This window comes from Centruroides vittatus, unplaced genomic scaffold (genome assembly GCF_030686945.1).
Source record: "Centruroides vittatus isolate TY-2023 unplaced genomic scaffold, ASM3068694v2 contig_1114, whole genome shotgun sequence".
In the NCBI taxonomy this organism is placed as follows: Eukaryota; Metazoa; Arthropoda; class Arachnida; order Scorpiones; family Buthidae; genus Centruroides; species Centruroides vittatus.
In genome coordinates this window covers 880,091-905,961 of record NW_027120716.1, presented here as the reverse complement: position 1 = coordinate 905,961, position 25,871 = coordinate 880,091, and the positions used below count along the sequence as shown (strand labels likewise).

Here is a 25,871-nt window from a genome sequence, read left to right as displayed (position 1 = left end):
ATTTTTACTTTTACTGTTGAAACTGTTGTATAAAGAGTTGCCAACCGTAAGCTTTTTAGGCGGACAGTCCGCGAATATTAAGTTCTGTTCTTCTTCTATTCCGCTATTCATACATAGGTTTTAACCAGATTGTTTCTTCCTCCATCAAAATCTGCTTGCGCCACTACTTTTGCATAAACGAGTTTTTACCGTATTCTTCTTTTTTTTCTTTCTATAATTCTGGTAAATTCATTGATATTGTGTTGGTACAAGTTCACACAAAAATTCAAACGCAAGTAAATTACAACTGAAGAGGAATTTTTAACTCGTTCCATCCTGTGGGCACTAAGGCTTTTTCCCATGGCCGGGTGGTGAGGGACAGGGCCTGACACATCCGAAACAGACCGCCCATGAAAAATTCCTGGAATTTTTCGATCGCTCACGAATTCGATCATGGGTCTCTCAGAGCAATAAACTGACACCTTAACTGTCTCAGCCATCTGGTTGTCCAAATGGAAAGGATGGAAGCTATAAGGGTCGATTTACACACTGTGCCGGCACGCCGGCACAGTGACCGTTTGGTGCATAAACATCGATAAATATCACACATAGCCAATCAGAGTTTCATCTACTACACGTAATATGTATTCTGTCATTCATACAAGTGTCGTACATGAAATTCTGATTGGCTATGTGTGATATTTATCGATACTTACTGCACTGTGCCGGCACGTCACTGTTGTGTGTAAATCGGCCCTAAGACTCGACATAACCAGAGACTACCATGACTACCATGAAAATGTAAGGTTCCATATAGCGTTCGAGCCTGTCATTAATCGCTAGAAAATATATTTTAAAATAGAAAATAAATTGTATTAAATGAACGCGGCACGAAGTGACGCAAACATAAACATTGTGAGTCCTGAATGCGAGTCGAATACGATACGAGTCGAAACCCTAACTAGTATCCATATTTTTTCAGAAGCAGACAGACACTTCAGTTTCTTCGGCCACCAAGCTATCTTAATCAGTATTTTTGTACTCCTAAGCCTTTGTGCCTGATTTTGGCAAAATCTCTATTACCTCTTCCGAAAGTGAAAAAAACTGTATGTTGTACGCACAATCATCAGCATAGGCCGAGCGGTCAAGGTTGCAGCCTACCGTTCTGGGAATCAGGGATAGAATCCGGACGAATCGAAAAATTTCTGGGGATTTTTCGACCCGTCCGGATTCTCCAGAACGGTAGGCTGCCACCTTGACCGTTCGGCCATCCGGCCATCTATGAGTAAAAAAAAATTACTTTCTTTGCTTTCATTCGCCGAATGTGTAAGATTTATTTCACACTTTTCTTAATTAATTTTGATATATTTATATGCTTCATATATAATTAAACGTACAGTAATTTATTTAAATTAAATTGCATATAATTATCTGATATGACAGATTTTTTTTTTTTTTTTAACTCTTTCCACCCTGTGGGCACTAAGAGGGCCTCTTTTAGTAGGCCCATTATGGGTTCGGCCAGGCCCACAATGGGGCGACCGGGTGGTGAGGGACGGGGCCCGATATATCCGAACGGACCACCCTCCGAAAAATTTCTCGACCCGTTCGGATTCGATCCCGGGTCCCCCACAGCGGTAGTCTGCCACCTTTGCCGCTCGGCTATCCGGCCGATATGAGAGATTAAAAAGTTTTTCTTAAAACTTTCATAATTTGTATTGAAATCACATTATATATAATATACTTTATAATATGTTGCAAAAAGTATTTTAAAAATTGAAACAAGCAAGTTCTATGTATAAGATATTAATGAGTAAAAGAAATATATATATAAAATAATAATAATGATGATGATGCCAAAGACAACCACTAGGGGATCTTAGCTCTAGCAAAGTATTTCTTTAAAATTGAATTTACAAAATTTATTTATAGTTTAGCATCAGCTTGTTAAAAAATTATCAATTTTATTTATTAAAATGCATAAAAATTATTCGTTAAGTTAAATTTAATAACATTGTATTCACTATATATTATCTGTAGGTAAGAATAATATAATTTTTGTATGATTATTCTGTAAACATTTAAAAATTTAAATGTCTATAGGAAATTCAGTTTGTTGTATTGCAATTCGAAACGTTTTGCATGTTATAGCTTTACTACACCGGAAACAGATTTGTTAAAATGTTTTATATGATTAATGTTTAAAATAATTATTTAAATGTCAATTTCTGTTTTGCTCCTCATCATCATTTTACACAGCTGTATATTAATACTGGTTAATGTTACCTATGGTTCCAAGATGGCGGCTTGTCTGATTCCAGCAAAGAAACAGTGGGGACGCACGTTCTAACCTAACCTATTCTAATAATTTTGTTGGTAATAATTATGATAATTTATTAGAATAGGTTAGGTTTGGTTAGAATGTGCGTCCCCACTGTTTCCCTTCTTCTATTTACTGGTATACGTTATATTTCAGTGAAAAGATTATATGAATATATATATAACCTCTACCTGAGTATATATTGATTATATTTATATAAGTTATGAACATTCAAGTATAGAAGTTTGAAATTGTTTTATCATGATTATTTTTAAACTTCTCAAAATAATAGAAGGAATAGTTATGTGAATATAGTAGTATAACTGGACAGCATCATACAAAAAAGAATCGTTCCTCAATTGCAAATTATTCTAGCTGTGTATGTTAGATAATCAATAATGAAATGTACTATATTCAGCAGATCCAAGCTAAATCTGCAACCTCTGATGCTACAGTCAACATTGAATCAACTCGCATGTAATGTATTAGCCCTATCTAAATCTGCAAAATAGAACTATTGCTGCTATGCAATGTGGCTGTCTTTGCACAATCCATATCTTCTGTTTTAAATTATATATAAAAATGGTGAGAAAAGATTAAATTTATTATTTTATCAGTTCTTGAAGTTGATGGTGCAACTGGCCTTCAAAATAACCAGTCAAATTATCAAGAAAACATTTCAAGATGAAAAATATTATAGAAATACCATGATACTTACAACATCATTTTTAAGATGTTTTATTCAAACCTTTCTTTACAGAAAACCACCAGACATTGGTAACTGGTCTCAGGTTTGTGTCTGACGAATGGACTAGCTTAGCTGTTTGTATTTTTTGTGGGGTTTTTTCATCATATATTAATGCTTAAATAGGAATTCAGTTTTCCATAAAGTCTTCCCAGGAGGCATCTCTTGTTAGATCATCCTTATGTTACATTGCATTATCCTTCAACTGAACCATCTATACATTAAATAGAACGTGCTCAGCAAAAAATTATATAAACAAAATCTAACACCTTATCTTTGCCGAGAAATTTGTATCGTTCTAGAAACGGAACTGTTCGATTTATTTAGCCTGATGATGGCCTATAGAATAGGTCGAAAACGTTTGTTTTAAATTAAACTTTCTCGGCAAAGATAAGGTGTTAGATTTTGTTTATACCATCTATACAATTTATTTTTCAGAAAAATTTGAGTTAAAAAATTGTTTTGAATTATTTGACATTGAAAAGCAAAAATATTTGCATTCTTATTTAAGTAGTTTTATAAAAATTAGTAAAAAATAATTGTCTTGGCTAATTTAGATGGAATTCTGAATTTAATGAGTATTATTACCATCAAGGAGATCTATTCATCATCTCTTATCTTTCTTTTGTAAAAGATAGATAGGACTGACTATAAGGATAACTAGTTCACATAAAATGTTTTTTGTCTATATAAAGAAAATACAAGGAAGTGATCATCCATTAAAAAGGTAGATGTCATATTCAATTTTACCCGAAAGATGTAATTTTTAGTTAAAATGAAGTTTTAACAGACAATCTGGTTTATGGATTTAAATCTGGATTAACATACCATCTTCAGATATTCAATCCTGAAACTGCATTGTAATGCTTAATTTATTGCATTTTCTATAGGAATTGATTGATCCAAAACAACACGTGCTGTGTCAAATACCTTTATTTCATAAATTTCCATTTAGTCATACATGTGTTTTTGAATCATTTAGCCTATTCTTTCTTTATCCATAAAAACCTAATTTTTAAAAAAGGATTGTTAAGTGAATTTTCTTAAATTGGATGTATTCATGTTTATATATTTTATATTGTGCATATTGACAATGTTTAATTTCAAAATTATTTTATTACTTATTATTTATAACTAATCTTTTCAGAAAAATTTTTGAATTTCAAAATTAGTTAGTTTTGAATCTCTGGTATTGCAAAGAAAAACTTTTTATATAGTTTAAATTTAATTTTTGAATATGGATGGTAAAAAAAAGTCTGTGGTTTTACCAACTCTAATTTTAAAAATTTTGTTTTTAATGTTTGAATAGTTTGTTTTATATATACATACATACATATATTTCAGTATTAAAAATTAATCTCTGTTTCAAGTTGTTATTATGTGCTATTCACATTTATATAGTCACTTAAATTTAAAATATAAGTTTATTGTATTATTTCTCATAAAATATTCTATTCTGTTAAATGTTTCAAATCAATATTGTAACCTTAAAGACCTTACAAATGTTAATTAATAAAATTATTATATAGATTTATATTATCAAGTAATTTTCTCCCTATATTATATATGTATATAATTATTTCTCTTTTTACAAAAATTAACTTACGGAACTTAATTTATAAAAAAAAAAAAAAATAAGAATTAAATATATTTTTTAAAAAGACAAAATGTAAATTTTAAAAATTTTATTTTTCAGCATTAAAAGTATATAAATTAGCTAGAGAAACAGAAATTATGTCTAGAGAACCAGTTTATGTAAATGTATACGATATGGTATGTAAATTGTTTTATTATATCATTACAGTATTATAAAATCGATTTGATAATTAATTCATTTAATATATACAAATGTTTAAAATTAAAACTTTTTTCCTGCTTCAGGTATTATTGAAAAATTTGTGGATTAACTTTTATGAATGGTTCCCTTAAATATGATATATTATGATTATATGCTATGAAAATCTATTCCAAATTTGTTAAAAAATATTTTGCTGACTTCTAATCATTGTATTTAGTGTACAAAATCAACAGTTAAAATGTTTATCTCTTTTAACAAATTTTATGATGTAACAAATACTGTAATTGAAGAAAATTAAACAGCATTCGTATCGTATAATGTGAAAGTATTTTTCAGAATTAGAAAATCACCTGCAGAACTGTTTGACTATTAAAACAAACTTTGTGGGTCTGTGTTTTTAGTAAGACTGTCATTTGTAACTATTCATCTCTCACAGTAAGTCCGGGTTCTGGTGAAAAAGCTTGTCTTCTATTATGATCAAATCATAAAGGAGTGTTTAACAACATCAACGAGTAAATCTAGTTGTTTTTCTACAACAAAGTTGTAGTTTTGGGAGGAGAGATTCACATCCAATTGGTAGATGTATTCGATATATAGACATGGAGAAGGCTTCATTGAGGTGTCACTGGTGGAGGAAGTCCAATTTGGCCCTGTCTTGCAGCATTTCAGGACTAATTTTCTATATTCTTTGGCTGGCATTGTCATAATCTGACTGTCTTAGGAATCTTATGTAATGACCAGGATCCTATCAGCCATAATAGCTCTTCTGGTGTTTGCACATTACCATCAAGGTCTATATTACGTTTTGACAAGAATTTGATATATAAGAGAGCTACCAGATGTCCCTTGGAAAAAAGAATCAAGAAGCATAAATACACAGTGAAAAAGCATATCAACTCTGCCGCTTTAGTGGCTTATGCTGCTGATCAAGATATACAAATAAAGTGAGATGAGGCCAGAATTATTAGACCAGCTAAGAACCCTAACACTATTAGGTTCTTAGAATGTCGGAAATTTTTAAAGCCAACCAGAAATTATTTTGTATCAACCATATGTGCATATTTTGCCTATTTTGCCTATTTTGCCTATGGTTGTATGTGCATATTTTGCCTATGACATGGAAGTCCTTATATGAAATGTAACCTGGACTTTGTCCTCTAATTATTTTTGTTTATATTAATCTTCATTAATTTTTATTTGTAATTGTTAATTTTAATTTTTTGTTTTTCTTCTTCTTTCTTTCTCTATGATAATGTTCTCTTTAGAACACCTTTTAATTTTTTAAATTATTTTCTTTGAATTTGATATCCTTGTTCGTTTGTTTTAAATGGTGTAATTCACTGAGGAAGGCTTATTGTATAAGGTTGAAAACATTATGATTTATTAAATCAACTGCTGGAGGTACAAGGTGATCTACTTTTTTACTATTTCTTATCCTCTGATTAGATCTTATTTATTCATAAGTTTTATGGTGGGCTTTCCTGACATTAACTCTCACCATTTACCAGGCTTGCCTCTTGGTGGATGGTATTTAAAATAATTTGTTTAAACAATTTTTTAAATAAAACTGTACATTTTACATCATTGTAAAAAGCCACATATGTATAAATGTTGTGTGTTTCTTTTAGTCATTTTTTATTTTCTTGTTTTTTGTAACTTTTATTGGGTTTTATATTTTCTTCCTGTTACATGGAGGTAGTATGTGGCAGTATAAGTTGTATCAAACACCCACATGAATAAATTAATGAAATAAATAAATGTTGCTTTTCATGGCAGGGTTGCAAACAGCCATTTTTTAGCAAGAAAATGTTGACTTTTCCAGGAATGTCTTTATCATATTGCCACATTTTGTTAGCCTACCAGTATCCAGATTTGTTGCCCATTGAGCATTTGTGGGACCAAATGGAAGAAGTGTGAGGGATCTGGACGAACAGTTAAAACATCTGTGGGAAAATCTGTTGCAGGATAGCATATGATGCTTATATGCTTCCATGTCTGGCTACATTGCTGTTTGTACAGGCAAGGGAAGGTCTTATGAAGTACTAAAGGTTTCTCTAAATTGTACCATTGTTACACAGGAAATTGTACCTCTGCTATGGTGTTGTAACCTTCTTACCATTGACATTAAATTCACACTGCTGAAGTTTCATTTGATTCCAACACTGTCTCTTTGATGCATAAGTTTTTTTTGGTCAATGAGTGTAATTGCCATATAATGATAACTGTTTATGTCTAGTAATAAATTGTTAGTTATTTATGTTTAGAGCTAAAAATAATCTAAATTAAAAAATTGGTTTTAATTTAGTTCAGCTTCAACAATAAATTAAAGTGAACAAGCTGTTTATTGGCATTATCAGAACAAAATTTAATTACAAAGAACAAAATACAAGCACTTTCGACAGTATATAACCATCATCCTCAGGTACTGTGGCAGTTAGAACACAATAATTCAGAAAGAAAAAAGTTACCTTTTTTAAGTTTAATATATTCTGCTGAGGAGGTGCATTGGCCCAAAATACTTGATTGTAGTGGCATACAAGACTACATTACAATAAATATATTTTAATTGGAAATTGTTTTTTTCTCTTCCCTCAGTATAACAAGTCCTAGTTCATTAGAATGTCCAAAGTTGACAAAAGTATAATATGTTAACGTTTTGTGAGTGTGATCTGTATGTTGAAATGAGCATGCGTGACCCATCATATGAAAGACAATTTTTTCTTTTAGATTAAATAATGTTTTTCAGTAATTCACATTATTTAATCTTTTAGATTAAATAATGTGAATTAGTAGTAAGATCTCTGGAAATTAGCAAATTGCACAAATATGAAGGAAAAATATTGCTGTATGCAAGATATGTAGATGATGTATGTATTATATGGAATGAGAAGCCAGATGTGGAAAAATTCAGTCGAGATATAAACAACAATAGCTTCGGGCTGGAGCTAGAAATAAAACAGCAGAGCCATAGAAAAATACATTTCCTTGACATAGATATAGAAGTAGAGGAAGAAGGAAAAATAGTTACTAAGGTGTATCGTAAATCATTGTACATTCCAGAGATGATACCATGGACCTCCCATGACCTGACGAACTACAAGTTGGCAGCCTTCAGAGCACTGCTTAGAAGAGTGTACACGCATTGTAGCAGGATGCAAGACACAAGAAAAGAGATAGATTACATCAAGGAGATAGCAGAAGGAGTAGGAATAAAGAGTAGCATAATAAAAGGGTTGGTGCAAGAAACAGAGAAAGGTAACAATGAGCGTAAAGAAAAGGGAGAAAAAGAATTTACCGTAATGGAGTATAGAGCTCAATTAAGCAACATATATAGAAGAATAGGAGTAGAGAAGAATAAGAAAATAGCATACAGGAGGAACCCTACTGTATTTCAGTTGCTACGAAATGACAAAGTGCCCATAGACAGAATGAAAGTTCCAGGGGTTTACAGAATACCGGTGCAGGATAAAAGGCGGAATATGGAGCTGTATTATATAGGGGCCACGAAGAGATCGCTGGCGGTAAGGATAGAGGAACATAAAAGAAATGTAAGATGCAGGCAACCGGTTACGGCGTTAGCGAACTATGTGATAGCGGATCCGGACGAGGTGTCTATCAAATGGGACGATGCGAAAATTATACAGAAAGTGGCAAATATAAGGCAGCTTAAATATACGGAGGCGTGGTGTATTTGCAAGTACAATGAAAAAGAGCAAAGCATTAATTTTAAAGAATTGTATCGAATCCCATCCTCTTGGAGAGCAGCCGATATGCAGCTGGGAATGATCTGAGATTGTGCAGCTGGAAAGTTTAAAAGCATTCTAAATTGTAAAGATTTTTTCGAAAGCATGTTGTGAAATAACGGTTTTTGTCGATCCTGAAGAGTGTTAGTAAAGCTAACCAAAAACGTTAGATTAAAGAAAAAATTTAACTGCAGAGTAAAGGTTGTTGGAAGTAGTTTGTTGAGATTGCTTTTAATTTGGATAAAAGAAAGGGAAATGAAAAAAGATGTAACTAGTATGACTATCATTCAAGAGAAAGCTAGAGAAATTTTTGAAGGACTGAAGAAACAAACTCCACATTCATCACATGAGGAGATAGAATTCAATGCTCCACTGGATGGTTTGCAAAATTTAGGAGATCTGGCATTGAACATGTAATCCACAGTGAGTCTTTTAGTGCAGATGAAGAAGCTGAAAAGTTCTGTCTCAAATTTGAAGAATTCATTAAAAAAGAAGGGTATTGTTCAGAACAAATTTTCAATTGCAATGAAACTAGTTTATTTTGAAAGCACATACCAAATCGTACATACATCACGAAAGATGAGAAAAATATTTCTGAGCATAAACCCGTGAAAGACCGATTGACATTACTTTTGGGAAATAATGCTAGTAGTGATATGAAGCTTACCCCACTTCTTGTCTGTCACTCTGAGAACCATAGAGCACTGAAAAAAGACTGCCAGTGTTGTGGAGATCAAATAAAAGGGCATGCAGGCTCTTTTCAAAGTTTGGCTGTTTGAAGTCTATTCCAAGCATTAAGGGTTACCTTCAGACCAATAAATTACCACTGAATTCACTGTTGCTATTGGACAATGCACCAGGACACACAAAAGACCTTGAAGATAATTTGTCGAAAGACTTTCCCTGGCTGACAGTTCAGTTTCTGACCCTGAATACCACTTTGTTGATTTCAATGCATCAGGAAGTTATTGCGGGTTTCAAGAAATTGTACATTTGCTCACTGTTTTGTCACTGTTTTAGAGCATGCTAGTTCTCCTCAATGATAACATAAAAAATGTTTTGAAAAGAAAAATTTGATATTTTTGAAGCTTCTGGTTAATTCAAAAGGCATGGTCAGAAGTCACTCAACGACAGTTGAATTCTGCTTGGTGAAAGCTGTGTCCCTCTTGCATTCAGGGAGATGGAGATGATGTCCCTGAAATTATTGATGAAATTGTGACAACTGCTAGAGATCTCAAATTGGAGGAGTATGAAGATGACATTGAAAAGCTCATAATGGCAACTAAAACTGATCTGACAACAGAAGTACTCCAAGAACTCTTGAATGAAGAACACTAAGAAACTCAGCAAGATGTGTTTTCTTCTGAAAAAGAGGAAGACAAAAGTGGACCAATGCTGACACCTACTATTAAAGATCTTTTGAAGAAGTGGGAGAATGCCAGAACAATGGTCTTAGAATGGCATCCAAACCAGGTTGAGGTTAATAGGCTTGGGGATTTCTACAACAACAATGATATTAATTACGTCCGAAAAATTGTGAAGAAGAGAGAGAAGCAATCGACATTGGACAGATTCTTTAATGCCCCACAAACAAGAAAAAAACATGACTGATAAAAATGCAAGACTGTATATATGTATTTTTATTATTACATATAATTTTTTATTTATTTTTTGGGGTCTCCAGAATGAATTAATCAAATTCCTATAAAAATCTATGATAAATCAATAATCGGTCAACAACAATTTGGTTAGCAAACATGGTCTTGGAACGGATTATGTTCATTAACCGAACACCCACTGTAAAAGAAAAAAATGAAAGATTTACTTACATCTTTTCCACACATTCATATAATACAAGCAGGTGCAATATGTAATGAGGACAAGTTATATGTATTTCTTCTGAAAAAGTAACTGTTTTCCAAAACCAAACACTCCTCATTCCAGTATTATTCAGTGCACATATCTATTTGAGAATACATCTACTCTTCAGGCTGATCACATGCACTTGGAAGCAGTGGTGTACACAAGAAAAAAAAATACTGTCCTGGGGACAGGGTCACGCTTGACAGAAGATTAAATATTTTTGTTTATATAATATAAACAAAAAGTTTGTCTGTTCTTTATGCATTTGAAGATGGTCCATGCTAGTTTATGGCTGACTGGACAAAAACACTGAACACTAGTAGCTAATCACAAGTTTGAGCTTCACAATGGGCTAGCCATGAGGAATTTTCTGTGTTTTCTTCATGTATCTGAAATAAGGGTCCTCAAAGGCAGTTTTTTTTACATTATTATTACATTTTTAAGCATGTTTAAGTGTGAAAACAATTAATTAAGTGTGGTAGCAGCTTTTGCATCCTAACAGGACAACGTGACTTTATGAAAGAAAGTGCCCATCATCAAAAAGGTCTCTCATCCACACTTACCAAACATATGGATCTTATAAAAAGTTTGAAACACAAATTCAAGCATATCTGCATAAATCAGAGATGTAGACAAACTAGCCAATGTGTATCATATTCTTTTCTTAAGTAATGATGAACTCTGATGTTCATCCAAATAACAATCTCATCATAGGTTCTAATTATCCTATGTTTTGTTATATTTATATATTATTTATCAAATTGTTTTTTTTTTATTTAACTAAAAATATATGTATTAAAAATATTTGCTGGAATATAAAGATATAACTTAAATTATTTATTACATCTGGTTATATGTACAGTACACTTAAATACTGAAAATATTTAGACAAATACTATATCACTTCAGTGATGTTTCTGAAAATGTAAGTTTTGTTAGTAATTATAACAATAGATTTTTTTGAAGCACAGATGATGATATATCATACAATAATTAAATTTAAATCTTAATTGGCTTGTTGATATTTTTGTATGTTATTAAGAACATAAATTTAAGAAAATTTCATAAATTGAATTCTTAAGTAATGATGAAAAAATTGGTTTACTGCTAACAATAATAATAATAATAAATAAAACAATTACATCATATTTATTCATTTTTTCTCTTTTGCAGTATTGGATTAATGAATTCATGTCACCATTAGGATTGGGAATATTTCATTCTGGAATCGAAGTCTATGGAATTGGTAAATAATTATAAAAATATATAATATTTTTTTTATTGACTTCAATTTAAAAAAAGCCAGTAAGTTTTTTAAATATGTATTATCTTTTTATAAATCGAATTAACATTATCATAAATTTTAAAAAATTAATTAGCTAATATTATTTTAATGGAGCACTTATAGCAATTTCATGTAATCTGATATCTTCAATAACAAAGAAACTTTTAGTGTATATTATAAAAAAAAACTGTTGAATGCTCAAAATAGCCAAGATATATGCTGCTGTTTAGACAGACTTGATTTTTCTGTCAGATTCTCAAATTTTTTAGGTAATCTAGTCTAGACATGTTGAGTCTTGTCCCTCACCAAGACTATCTCTTTACAGGTCTGATTTGAACCTGTGATTACTTTGTATAAAAGCTTTCTTACTGCTTACAGTGAGAAAAAAAAAATAATCTGAGAAAATTTTAACATTCAAATAAATTTTTTAAAATTTATTTGAATGTTATTCAATAATTTTGAATAACGTTCAAAATTACTTTTCAATATTGATCCTTATCTATATCAGTTCAACGGAATTTACTGGTAAAAATGTTTATGGAACACAAACATTTTTACTAGTGAATCCCATTTTTTGGATAGAAAGTTGATTTTGAGCTCAATTATTTCTTAGTATGGTTTAGTTCTAATTACTCAGTAATAGTAGTGGCATGCAACATGTGGCCTGAGAAAAGCATAAAAAGTAGTTTGCCATTAGTCAATAATATATGACATGATATTTGATCATTTAATGATTGTTTGCAGTTAAGACAAATTATTAAAACTTTTCTGGACACACACACACACACACACACACACACACACACACACACACACACACACACACACACACACACACTCTATTGAGTATGCAAACTTTGTTATTGAATTAAATTTTAATTTTTAAATATTGACATATTAATATTTATATTGTATACTAATTTTATTAAATAAAAATACTTTTCTAATCAGAATTTGCGTATGGAGGACATCCTTTTCCATTTTCTGGTATATTTGAAATATCTCCAAAAGATGCAGAAGATCTAGGAGAACATTTTAATTTCAAGTAAGTATATTGGAGGTGAAGTGACTATATTGAAGTTTTATATTACTAAAATAACTTTCAGATTTATTATTTAATAAATAATTTAGAAATGAACATAAATTCCTTTCAAATTAGAATAACATAATCAAATTTGAGGATACAGTTGCTAAGTGTTATGTTAATACTGTAAGCAAAAAATATATAGTATTGAAAATATTTGTTGTTGTTACCAAGGAACTAGAATCAAGTGAAATAGCAATGTAGTACCATAATGGAAATGTATCTCTAGCAGATTATGACAGGATGTTCTCTGTAGAGGAAAGATGTTTGTGTGCAACATGATTATACTAATATTTGAAATGAACAATGGTAATGCTGCTCTCTTCCTACTTTTTTCTGATCTGATCTGATTTATCTTAAGATAGGAGATATAAAATAGGGAAAGGATTGTTTATATTTTTTAAACTACCATATTTACTTGAATATAAGATGAGGTTTTTATTCATTTTTCACTGCTTTAAAACCTAGGTCGTTCTATATAAGCAAAGGATTTGCTTGTATATTTGTTTTGTGTCCTAGGTTTTTGGAACTGTGTATTTGCATTTTTTACTGATGCTTACTCTCTTGTATTTAAAAAAATAAGTATTTTATCTGGGTTGTTTGAATCGTTCTTGTATATTGTCAGGAGTAAAGATAAAAAGTAATAAGAAAAGCAAAGCTTTTCAATTGAATTCCAAATTGAAATTCCATAATCACACAGGAGCTCGATATAAGTTTTAATCCATTCCCATGTGAAAACAGATGATTATTTGGAAATCAGAATTTGGAGAAACTTATAAGTATAATTGACGGAGAGTGGATTCAACTGTTAAAAATTGGCAAAAAAGATTCCCGATTGTCCAGCTTTACATGAACAAATTATGTTGTCTATTTTACAAGATTTTTCCTTAAAGTTTAAAATGCCAGTAATTTTTGCAGGACAATATATGCGTTTATGTGCATTTGACATTTTATTTGTGATTAAACAAAATAAAATTAGAATTGTATTAATAAATCTAATTTTCTTTATTTTGATTTTTAAAGCCACACCTCATCCTATATGCAAGATCGTCTTATATGCAAGTAAATATAGTAAATGATTTTTAAAAATTAAATTTGAAATGCAAAGAAATCTTTGAATGTTATTTTTTTCCAATTAGAAAAAATAATGTTCAAAGATAATTTTTTTTACTTTAATTGCAGAAATTATCAATCAAAATGAAATATCACTTTTTTCTACAACATAAACTCACTTTTAATAAAAAGTACTTTCACTTTTGACATGAAATGCTTCATTAGTGTTCATAACAAAAAATGAAATTGAATGATTCTGTTCAGAAATCAATTTAAAATTTAAACAGCAAAGCCATTTTTGGGATGAGACTGTCTCATTATATGTGAATTTAAATTCAAACCTATGAAAACTGAAATTCAAAATCAAAGATACTATTTGAAATATTCATTCTACTGAATCTTAAAATTAAAGTTTTTATAAAGAATACCTCTTGAATTTTAAATATGAAATCAAATTTTTAAAAAACAAAATGTTTTGTGAATATCTTTAAAATTTGAGAATTTACATTGCATTTGTGTTTGTTTATTGTTTCAGTTCGCAAGCAACACATGTGCGAATGTCACACTCATGTCTGTTTGTAGAAACAGTCTCGCCATTTTGTATTTTATTTTGACCCAGTTCTCACTTCCCTGACTACCTACAAGTCTGGTTTTTTTTTTATGTGCACATGATTTGAGCACCAAATACTCTGTGCCAAATTGCAACTCCTGACATGTACTCCTTCATACCTCTAAGGTGTCCAGCTGTTGACAGCAGTGTGATTTTATAGATAGGACATAGTCTTGTCAAAAAACATTTGTAAAAGTAACATGTGTTTTTCTGGTTTTACTCTCTTACAAGAAAAGTTGTACAATACTATATCTTTCTCTGATGAGAAATGACATAAAGCATACGGTTGCAAGACTTAAAGTAGAAACATTGCATACATTGTTTGTTTTAATATATATGGCTTCTTACATGAATAAAATGTTTTTGATTTCTTGGACTGAGTAGTAATCTAGTCTTGTCTCATATAGGTTCATAATTATCTTCCATGGTTAGTGTGACCAGAGCTGTTGTTGTTCTTTGGTATTTTACATCCCTCTGATGCTCTATAATATCCTTAATTAGATTTCTTTCTGTTGCATCAATATAAAATAAAGTTCTGCTTCCTGATTTTTCTATTGGTATATACTGACACAAAATAATAAATTACAAATAGAATGAAGTAAAAACTATCATAATAAGAATTAAAAATACTTTTTATTAACTATGAATTTAGATTTAAATTGAATTTTACTAAGGCAAAACACACAAAATTTTAATTATTATTCCATATTATTATTTTAAATGTTTTTAAATATTGGTATAATAAATTTGTCTCCCTATACTCAAACACTCCTTGTAATTTATTGACCTCCCAGCTAAATCAGTTGACCCCTCAGGGATCACTAGCAATTAGAATAGGAACCCATAATCTATAAGTTATCCTGCACATCTAGAAGAAAAGATTGCCCAGAGCAGAACTTAACTATTGCTTGTAGCAGTTATTATCATCAATTATACTACTGGATAGCATAACTAGTAAGATACTTGTCCTGGGTTAGTATTTTCGTCCAGATATTTCTAAATTTATTGATTATTTTAAATTATACAAGATGGAAGCATTATTTAGCTTTAGTAAATTATTTTAATAATTTAATTAAAAATACTGAAATGTTATTCGGGAAGATTTAATGTAATTTAATTTATATTAAGAAACATTTGACTTTGGCTTGTTTTACACATGCTTATTTAAGAATTTACACTAAATTGTTCATGTGTGTTTTTATATATTAACTATTATGATACATTTACTTTCAGACAGTCAATTATTGTGGGATATACAGATTTTACAGAAAGAGAAGTTCACAGAATTATTGATGAATTAGGAAAGGATTTTAGAGGAGATCGTTATCATTTAATGAACAAAAATTGTAATCATTTTTCAGGAGCATTAGCATTAGTAAGTAAAACAATATCTTGATTTTCTTTCATATTGTTTTTTTTTTTTTTAATTTATAAAAACCACACAATTTTTAAAAAATATTCCAGTTTGTGTGTGAAATTTTCACAAATTATTTTGTTGAATGCTATGTGCAAAGTAATTGCCAGTTAATTTATTTTAATAATGATTCTATTTATTATATAGTGTATGTTAATTAATAAAGAGTTTAAGGTAATAAATATACCTATACAGTGATACCTCAGTTTTCATCGATAACCCGTCAGAAAACAAACAGTGAAATCCAAAACTGAGTAAATTATTTCCGTATGAATCAATGTAAATTCAATTAATTCATTCTAGACACTCCAAAATACATACCAAAAACTCATTTTCTAGAGAATAAATAATAAAAATAATAAGAAATTAATATAAAATGAACATAAAAGACTAATATAAAGAGTAAATGAACATTTAACATGGCATTCAAAGGGCTGCTGGTTCTGGAAACTTTTTTGGTCCCATGATGGAGCTAAAAGGGAAGGAAAGCAATGGAATTGTTTGGCTAGATGTGTGGGGTAATGCTCACACAACAAGAAACAATGTCACACTGAGCAGGAAAACACATGGGTCGCCCTTCGTTTTTTGCAAAATTAGCAGTGAGGTCAGTTGGACACACTGACAAAAATCAAGACAAATTTTTTGCGAAAGAAATCAACGAAAACCAATACTGGTGATAACCGAAGTCAATGAAAACTGAGGTATTATTGTATTAACATAAACCATATGAGTGAGTTTTTCTTGAAATACTTTGAAATAATTACCAAAAATAAATAATAAATAAATAAAATCAAATTGCCCAAAGAGAATTTAACTTATGTATAATGTCTGGTCAGTTTAATAAATTAATCAATATTTGTTGAGCTGCACAGCCATTTTAGTCATTATTCATAATGGCATTTAAATTATCTATTTATATTTTTGGTGTTTCTGAATGATTCAAAATAAGCCTTTTGAACTGTAGAATAAGTGTTTTTTATTAATATTTTGTTTTATTAGATAAATATTTCATTTTATTGTTAAAAAAAAGAACATAATTATTTGTTTTATTTATAACACCTTTTACTTTCCTGGCTGTTTTGTATACATAACAAGGGAAATTATTGAAATTATGTCAAATTTGTACTTCTGAGTTTTATGAAAATCTTTGTTTTGAGATGACCTGAAACCAAAGAAGTAAAAAAAAAAAAAAAAAAAAAAGCAAAAACATTCTGTGTGTGTGTGTGTTGGCATCTATTTTGCTTAATATCTCAGGATGGGTAAAGATTAAGTAACAAAATTTGGCATGGTGGCTTGTATATGAGGGGCATTGATGATGATAAATTTTGGTGATTAAAGGTCAAGGGGATGGGGAGATAAAGGGAGTTGTGTGTATCTTCAGTAGGATCAGACTTAATGATGATTTTGCTCATTATTAAATTAGCAAAAATCATCATTAAGTCTGATCCTACTACTTATAAAAATTTTATCAAACTCAAAATTAAGCTTTTTGACATTTTATAGTAGAAAAAACTTTATATTTTTAATTAACTATATCTCATAACAGATGCATCACACACAATTTTATTAAGTTATTTGTAACTATATTATAAAAATTATTTTCTAAATAAGATCTCATAATAGTTGGGAAAGTTATGCAACTTGTTGCTGGATTTTTATAAAATGAAATAATTTAAAATTATTGTCCTATTATTAAATTGTAAGATTGTAATTCTACTTTATAATTAATTTTATATAGCTTAAAAATATGATAGTCATTAAAATCTGGCTATTACAAAGTTGAATTTAATTATTAATTATAAGGTGTAGACTTATTTTTGTTTTCTCTATATTGATGATAAAAACTTATTGCTATTTTGTGTTAAATGTGACATTAGTGTTTAATAATAGTTAGCAATATGAATTATGGCTGTATGTATTTTAAATTTGTTTTTACAAGAAGCCTGTAATAAATATTTGCAAAAATATTTTTCATCTTTTATTACTTTTAATTTTATTATTGAAAGTAATTTGTAGTATTGAATGTTTAAATTTGTGATGTTTAGAGATCTGTTATAGATTCCATTTGTCAGATTAATCAGATTATATTGTAAATTTACATCAATTATATCATAATTTTATTATTTATGATGATTAGCATCTCACAATGTTTTCTTTAATTTATTTACAAGTTATGAATTTTTCTTTCTTAGTAACATAAAAATTTTTATTTGATCTAGATATTATGTGGCAAAGATATTCCGTCCTGGGTTAATCGTTTGGCTTATTTTAGTTCTTGTGTTCCATTTCTTCAACGCTGCCTTCCTCAAGAATGGCTTACTCCAGTTGCTCTTCAGGCTTCAATTCGGGAATGTATGGAATCACCACAAGAAGAAAGTCAACTTTGACAATTATAAAACTACAAGAATATTTTAAAACTTATTGCCAAATTAACACATTGTTAAAACTTTCAAGATAAAATAAGAATTGTGTTATTTATAATTATTTAAAAGAAAATTAACTTGGTGCTCAAAAATTGAAGAAGAAAAGGAAAAAAAATTGAAAGTTATTCTTCATACAAACATTATGCATTTTTGATGTCTTCAATTCTTCTAAAATCAAAATATTTATATTCTCAGAGGAATTTTTTTTATAGATTAGAATGTTTTATTCTACTTTTATATTAAATATTATGTATAATAATAATAATAATAATAATATAAATTTACGTTATACTCTTTTTTAATTTATAAGGTTTAGTAAAAAATGAAAGATCTATTCAAGCTATCTAAAAATATGCAAATATGTAAATATGTTTTTAAATAAACTATACAGAAACAAATCATAAATTTTGGTAGCAAACTTTATCGAAATATAGAAATCATCATATAGTTTAAATTATGTATATAGTAGTACAACAGAATCTTGATTTTTGGCAAATAATATTGTGCAAAATCTAAATATTTTTTTAATATGGTTTTATTATTTAGCAGCATAAATTACAAATTATTCAAAATTCCTATTGTATATTTAATATTATTATATATTTAACAATAAGACACAACTAGATTCATATTTTTCATTTTGTCCATTTACAATTAAGCATAATCTATTATGAAATAAGCAAGAAATTTTCTTCTTGCATTAACAAGTGAATCAATATTATAATCTATACATCAAGATGCAAACTATGATTGTTAATTTCGTTAAATCTTATCTTATTAATCCTTTATTTGATACGTAATAAATGATGATTAAATCTCATTAGAACTTATTTATGAAAGTTTGTAACTTTCATAAACGAGTTTCCATGATTAAATAATTATAACTTTAAGCAGTTTTTCATCATGTGAAAAATTAAAAATAGATATCCTGATTGTGATAGACAAACTCTTACTATAAAATAATATAAAAACCCAAACATTTAATTAATAATCATACCTACCCATTAATCAAGATTCTGTTATGAATATTTACAACATTATACATAGTATCATATATTTTGTTGGTACATCTTATCATATTACATATAGAATGTACAGTACATAAATATTCATAACCCATTTAACACTAAACAAGTGTGACAATGTAAAGTGTGTATATATGCAAACATACATACATATATCAAATATGATTGCAAATTAATTCTTAATATAAAATTTTGTCTTCTGTACTATACAATTTTAAAAATATCTGTAAAAAGTTTTAAGTGATAACGTTATTATAATTATGTATTTATTTCATTTTACATTCTGTTATTAAAAATATACTGACTTGAGAATATTTTATAAAAATATTTAAAATTACTGTTTCTTAAATGCCTTGATTATCTAGCAATAAATGAGTTATTACTTTAATTGTGAAAATTCATTTAGAAATATACAATTACAATTAAAAGTAACTTCTTAAATTCTAGTTTTTTAATTAAAACAGCAAAAATACTTTTTAACATGAATTTTATTAACTTAGGTCATGTTTTAAATTGATAATGAAGTTTTATTCAATTTTCAAGTTGAATTTCTAAATATAATTATTGTATATAATATATATGTATATGTTTATCACTCTGTTAATGGAAGAAATCATTCCTTTGTTTGTGGTTGGGGTTATTTTCAACACACTTGTGCTTGATACATATTTAAGTAAGAAATAACTGATAAGTTTAAATTTGATAAATCTGGAAGTTTCTTCTAAGCATCATTTGCATTGACTTCTTTCCAAGTAGTGCTTGAGAAGTTGCAATATGAAATTTTGGTATTTGACATTTTCAGAAGTTACTTATACAAAACCCAGGCATATATTGCTGCCATGTTCAGTACATTGAAGAAGAAAACACGACTTTGTCTGCTACCTTGATTATGTCTTGACAGTATTTGCAAGCCATTCGGTCAAATACGTCAATATCAAATTTTGTAAAGTTGCAGACCAGAACTGCCTCTTGTCCAATTCAAAGTGTGTGTGCAACAACCAATGTGGCTGCAGGTGCACAGTACCAGTACTTCCTCTTTCATATGTTTTTTTTTTTCTCTAAATCATTTAGCACCTGACTAGTACTTGTCCAGGGAACTAGTAGCTGGGTCAGCCGTAGCAGGAACTTGGTCACATCTCCATCTGGCTTTGAATCGCAACTTAATTCTGGTTTTTTCTCAGGAACATACTCGTTTTCATTGCTTTCATATTCAGCCTTGCACTAGATGCAGGGTACAAAAAGCATGTAGGTGCAGAAATGGAGATAAATTTGCAATTTTTTCTTTGAAAACTCAACTAAAAAGTACTGTTAACAGTATTTAGAGAAATCATTCCAACTACAAGTACTAATCAGCTTATTGTTTTTTAACTAAGAGGACTTTATATATAGTAGGTTTGGTTAGACTTAGAATGCAGGCACTCAGGTGAGGACACGGGACCTGGCATAATTTTTTTCTTTGTACTCTCTCTGCCCTTTGGGAACTAAAATGACGTTTTAATCAAGCCGTTGTGAGCTCTGCATACCCACACTGGTGCAGCAGGGTGGTGACGAACGTTGCGTGGCATATCCTTTACAAACCACATCCCAAAAAAATCTTTAATATTTTTCGATCATCCTGTCTCCCGGAGCGGTGAGCTGACAGATCTGGCATATCTGGGTCAACGCAATTACTAAAATATGAGCCAATAAAGTACACTTTGCTCAGAAATTTTACTAAATTATATGATACGCTGAATGTAACCTCCGTCTCTACCATAGAGCTGACTTAAAAGCTTAATTTACAATGAAGAAGTTGAAAAACCAGTTTGTTAACTAGGTTTTTAAATTCTTGTCTCATAAATTATTCAGTGAAACAAATAACCATCTGATTTTATATTAATAGAGAATACCAAACTTTTCTCTGTCAAACAACGCAATGTTCTATTTCGTCTATGTTATGATGATACTTATTGAATGGAATTCATTTGATTGGTCAGAGAAATGATGTATTATTATTATAAACTCTTTAAAAATAGGAGAATTTAACTGCAGTTCTAAATAACATATTCTTCAATACAATTTTAGAAAAATTGTTTTTTATATAAATATTTGAGATTTGTTTTAATATTTTTAAAAAGAAATATCTATACGACCAATCTTTCGTTGTTTTGAAATACTCGTTAATAAACTTTAGTCAGTGTTTTAGCTGACTAAAGGTTATTAACGAGTATTTTGTCAGTTTACCTGCATATACACGGAGCAGCGTGAAATAATAATTATGAAAATGATTTTTTTAAAGTTTATCACGTATTTTTCCGCATAAAGAAAATTTTAGATTGAAAATGTCTAAAATCACAATTACTATATTTTATATTTATCATTCCATTGATGCAATTAACGTTTTATTACAGCAAGATTTATAAATTGATATTCTTCATTTATATATTACAATTTTATTAAATAGAATATAATTAAACTAAAGAAAAATGGTTTCCACTGTAGTTAAATGATATATATATATTTATAATAATAAATAGAATAAAACAAGACCACTTCTAAAATTGATGTACTTTTTATAAACATTTTTGTCTTATTTTAGATACTTTTAGAAAGCAAGTGAAACTTTTCTAAATAAACCTGATAATATTTAATTATAAAGCAATTAGTTTAACACTATTAAATTTAAACATATATGTTAATTAATTTTCAAGTTTATTTCTGGACTAACATATTTAAAAGACAAAATAGGAACAAGAAGTCTATTGTTAATAATTTTTCAGCTTTAACACCTGTTCTGAAATCGTGACTTGTATATCTTGTGGTATTCTGAACTCACGAACTTCACAATATTTTTTTCTCATTCCGAAAACGCTGTGATATACAATTAAAATCTAAAATTCATTACATATAACATTCTTCTTTTTATTTTTTTTATATTGTAATCTTATAGGCATTCTTAAGAAATTTTTTCTATAACCTTGTAATATTTTCATAATTAATTTTGATATATTATAAATAATAAATATAGTATGATGACTTTATCATTATTTATTTATTTACACTTTATCATTGTGTTTTAAATCAAAATGTCTTTTAAGTTAAAAATTGCATATATGCATATACAGTAGAGAGTCGTTAATCGGAACACCGGTAATCGGAATCGCCGGTAATCGGAACAATTTTCAGTCGGACTGTGTCGTGCTGAATCGAACGTTTTTGATACTAAATTTACTTCTAAAGTATAATTTTTTTGTTTTTATATTTTTTAATATATTTATTTTGTACAAAATGCAGAAATAATTTTTAACGATACGATAGCCTCGATTATTATTATAAAAATTTTCGTTAGGCTTAAAATTGACGAAAATTCAACACGAAGCGACACGCAACGGAGAAAAATTTGAACATCGGACAGGTTAATGTATTTTTTCGTACATAATGGGTAATCGGAACAAATGACTAATCGGAACAACTGCAGTCCCCAATTGATTCCGATTCTCGACTCTCTACTGTACACAAAAAACAAAGGAGAAATTCGAACAAGTTATATCCATAGTAAAAAAAAAATTCCCAGGAGCAGAGGAAAAAGTATACTTTTAACGAGCAATTATTTATTGTGACATCATCACAATACCGGCCTGCAATTTTTAATCATATTTTTAATTTATTTACTTTAAAATATATGCTCTCCACCTCAAATGAGTAGTGGCTTGCCCCTGTACATCATACTTTTCTTTTAACAACAGAGTCGTGCCGGTCATCTATCTAACTCCTTTCAGGGGTAAATTTTTGAATTGAAATAACGCGACTTCTGGTTTTTATCGGGAGTTTGTATATACTTAATTGGGGCTTCATGCCACTAAGGTTTCTATATTTGGTCTCGTCTTTCATCTATCTAATTTCGTTCTCGAGATTAAGGAAAGACAGACGGATGACGACAGTGGAAATTTATAGGTCCAGTTTTTTAAACTGCAGCCCAATAAATTAATAACTAAACTTTTTGACAGGATACTCCAAATAGGAAAAATATAGTATAATCGTGTTACAAATTGGATTGCGACAATTCAGTTAAAACTTAACAGCAACTTTTAAACCAAACTTTCAAGTAAACACAATATACAATTTAAACATATTTTTGCCACTTTTTCTCTGTCTGAAAAATAAAAAAAAAATAAAAAATTTTCAATTCTCTTTAAACTGAAACTTTCTCTGAATATCGGTTTTTGACATTGGCGGATTCAAGAGAAAATCCCGAGGAATAATTCATTTAATAATCAATATAGATAATATAAAGTTATTGTTTTAAAAATTATTTAAAATAAACTAAAGTTCACAAACTTATAACATATAAAAATGTAGCAATGTCGAAAAATAGCAGAATGATGAAAATGCTAAAATATCAATATGTTTTAGCTAAATCTCTGCCGGCCAGATGGACAAAGTAATAAAGGCGGTAAAAGCCCGAGGTCAAATTTAGGTGGAGAACCTCAGAAATTTTTCTTGAACAGTCTGTCCTAGGTATGGGCTGCATCTCTAACCGAAGGTCTGGTCGAATCCATGATGTATGTGATTAAAAAGACCTTAGAGTCCACAGAGTAAAGTAAAAAAAAGAAAAAAAAGGTCGGTATTGTCCGAACGATATGACGTATCTAAACATTAGCGTAAAGAGCATAACTTTGCCACGAATGTAACCTTGAATATTACGTTGAATACTGTATAATCCCATTGATTTTTCTATCATGTTATTTTAAAATTGCATTTCAAATTTCAAAAACGCGTCAAAAATTTCAAATATGTTCAATCGTGTTCAAAGAATACACTGTTCTTTGAATCAGTAATGTTTTTCAACAGATACTTTATATTTTAAGTTAAAAATATATTAAGAGTTTTACAGTACCGACCACAGAATGATGCTACCTAGCGCCAGTAGCGAAAAACTATTTTACTATAAGACGGTTGGCGCTATACGACTGTCCCCCAAGAAATTTTAAAAAGTAAAATTATTTAATAAATATGCATTATAGAAATATATTTTAAAATATAACTAGCAGGAACCCGTCGAATTCAATGTTTTATTCAATTAACTTCGGACTTTTTTTTTTTTTTTAATTCTTTCCGCCCTGTGGGCATTAAGAGGGCCTTTTTTAGAAGGCCCATTATGGGTTCGGCCAGGCCCACAATGGGGCGACCGGGTGGTGAGGGACGGGGCCCGACATATCCGAACGGACCACCCCCGAAAAATTCCTGGAGATTATTCGACCCGTTCGGATTCGATCCCGGGTCCCCCAGAGCGGTAGGCTGTTACCTTGACCGCTCGGCCATCCGGCCGTCAAAACTTCGGACTATAGAGCTAGTGGAAGGAACGCCGAAACTAGATTGAGGCGCCTCTAGCGGCGACGCCGAGTAACATAATCGGGGCTACAAAGCACCACTAAACGTATGAAATGGCCGAAAAACGGAGGTCTCAACTATACCCAGCTAGTTTGCCACAGTCGAATTTCACTAGGCATAAGGAGAGGTGCGAGCGCCGGCTGCCCACTGATTACGTCGCATATCTCGCGTGTTGCCAAGCGTAAATAAATTATTAACATTAAGGCGACCCACCAGTTGGGAACCGTTGTTTTAGTGGTTAAAAAACTAAACAGCTAGATTGCTTGTCTTGGATATGTCTGACCACCATCTTACCACAATTATGACCTGGACCAACCATGTTGGACATCACTAAGAAAGGCCTTCCTACAGCGGCGCTTGCAGACTATAAAACAGGGGACGCACAAGCTATAAAAAAAGGGCATCGTACATTATGCAAGGAGCTCCAAACTCTATGATTCAATCTTGGATCAGCTCTTCTCACAAAGTGGCACCGGTTGTACTCGGGACTAACTTCGCTTTGAAAGCAAGGAATGGTGTTTTGGTCAACATGACGACGAAGTTGCGTGGGTCAATGGGCAAATATCGCTCATTTGTTTCTTTTACATTTGCAGAATAGTCTGGAAGTCACAAATTTTCTGTTGTTTTGGACTTCTTGGGGGTTAGGAAAAGAGTAACCAAGACGAAAAGAGGTGGGCACGTGCCTCAATGTACGGGCGCCCCTGCCTTCTTAATTCTCAGGGCTGAAAGAAGCCAAATATATATGCTATAGAGAAAAATACTACATATATATATCTGTTTGTTTATCTTCAATTTATAAAATTTATCTATAATGGAAATTATCATCTCGATAAGCAATAAATCCTTGTTAGATAAATCAAAATAGTTATTATTTCAATTATCTACAACTACTATAAAACTAAATAAAAATATTATAGAATATTAAACATTGCATTCCGTTTAAAGATTTATTACTTTCAGTTAATTTATATCTAACATATAGATTATAGACTATAATTAATCTATTTTTGCAAACGAAATATAATACACATTTCAATTTTATACATTCCATAATTGTTTTTACTAACAACACGTGTACGATTTAAATCTCTACCAGCCACCTAATTGGTTAAAACCATTACGAATAGCTCAATCACCGACCTCGTTATACGACGACGCC

The 25,871-nt window shown here is 30.0% G+C and overlaps 1 protein-coding gene across 2 annotated transcripts; it reads left to right on the top strand.

Moving 5' to 3' along the window:
- The first annotated feature begins 1,856 nt into the window (after positions 1–1,856).
- LOC136977710 (deubiquitinase DESI2) lies at positions 1,857–18,722 on the top strand. Of its 2 annotated transcripts, none has more exons than XM_067273259.1 (6): positions 1,857–2,019; positions 4,741–4,817; positions 11,622–11,694; positions 12,685–12,778; positions 15,714–15,855; positions 18,167–18,722. In XM_067273259.1, exons 2-6 carry the CDS (start codon positions 4,779–4,781, stop codon positions 18,350–18,352), a joined length of 534 nt encoding a protein of 177 aa, XP_067129360.1. In that variant the 5' UTR covers positions 1,857–2,019; positions 4,741–4,778; the 3' UTR covers positions 18,353–18,722. The 2 variants fall into 2 exon arrangements, with proteins under 2 accessions (XP_067129360.1, XP_067129368.1); XM_067273267.1 differs by having other exon boundaries at positions 18,114–18,722.
- Positions 18,723–25,871: the final 7,149 nt, after the last annotated feature.

Excerpts from the sequence above, each read along its gene's own strand:
- LOC136977710 (XM_067273259.1), top strand. The coding sequence starts at position 4,779 with ATGTCTAGAGAACCAGTTTATGTAAATGTATACGATATG. Across the intron at positions 11,695-12,684 it reads AATCGAAGTCTATGGAATTG|AATTTGCGTATGGAGGACAT; the intron begins GTAAATAATTAT and ends TTTTCTAATCAG. Across the intron at positions 15,856-18,166 it reads TTTCAGGAGCATTAGCATTA|TTCTTGTGTTCCATTTCTTC; the intron begins GTAAGTAAAACA and ends GGCTTATTTTAG.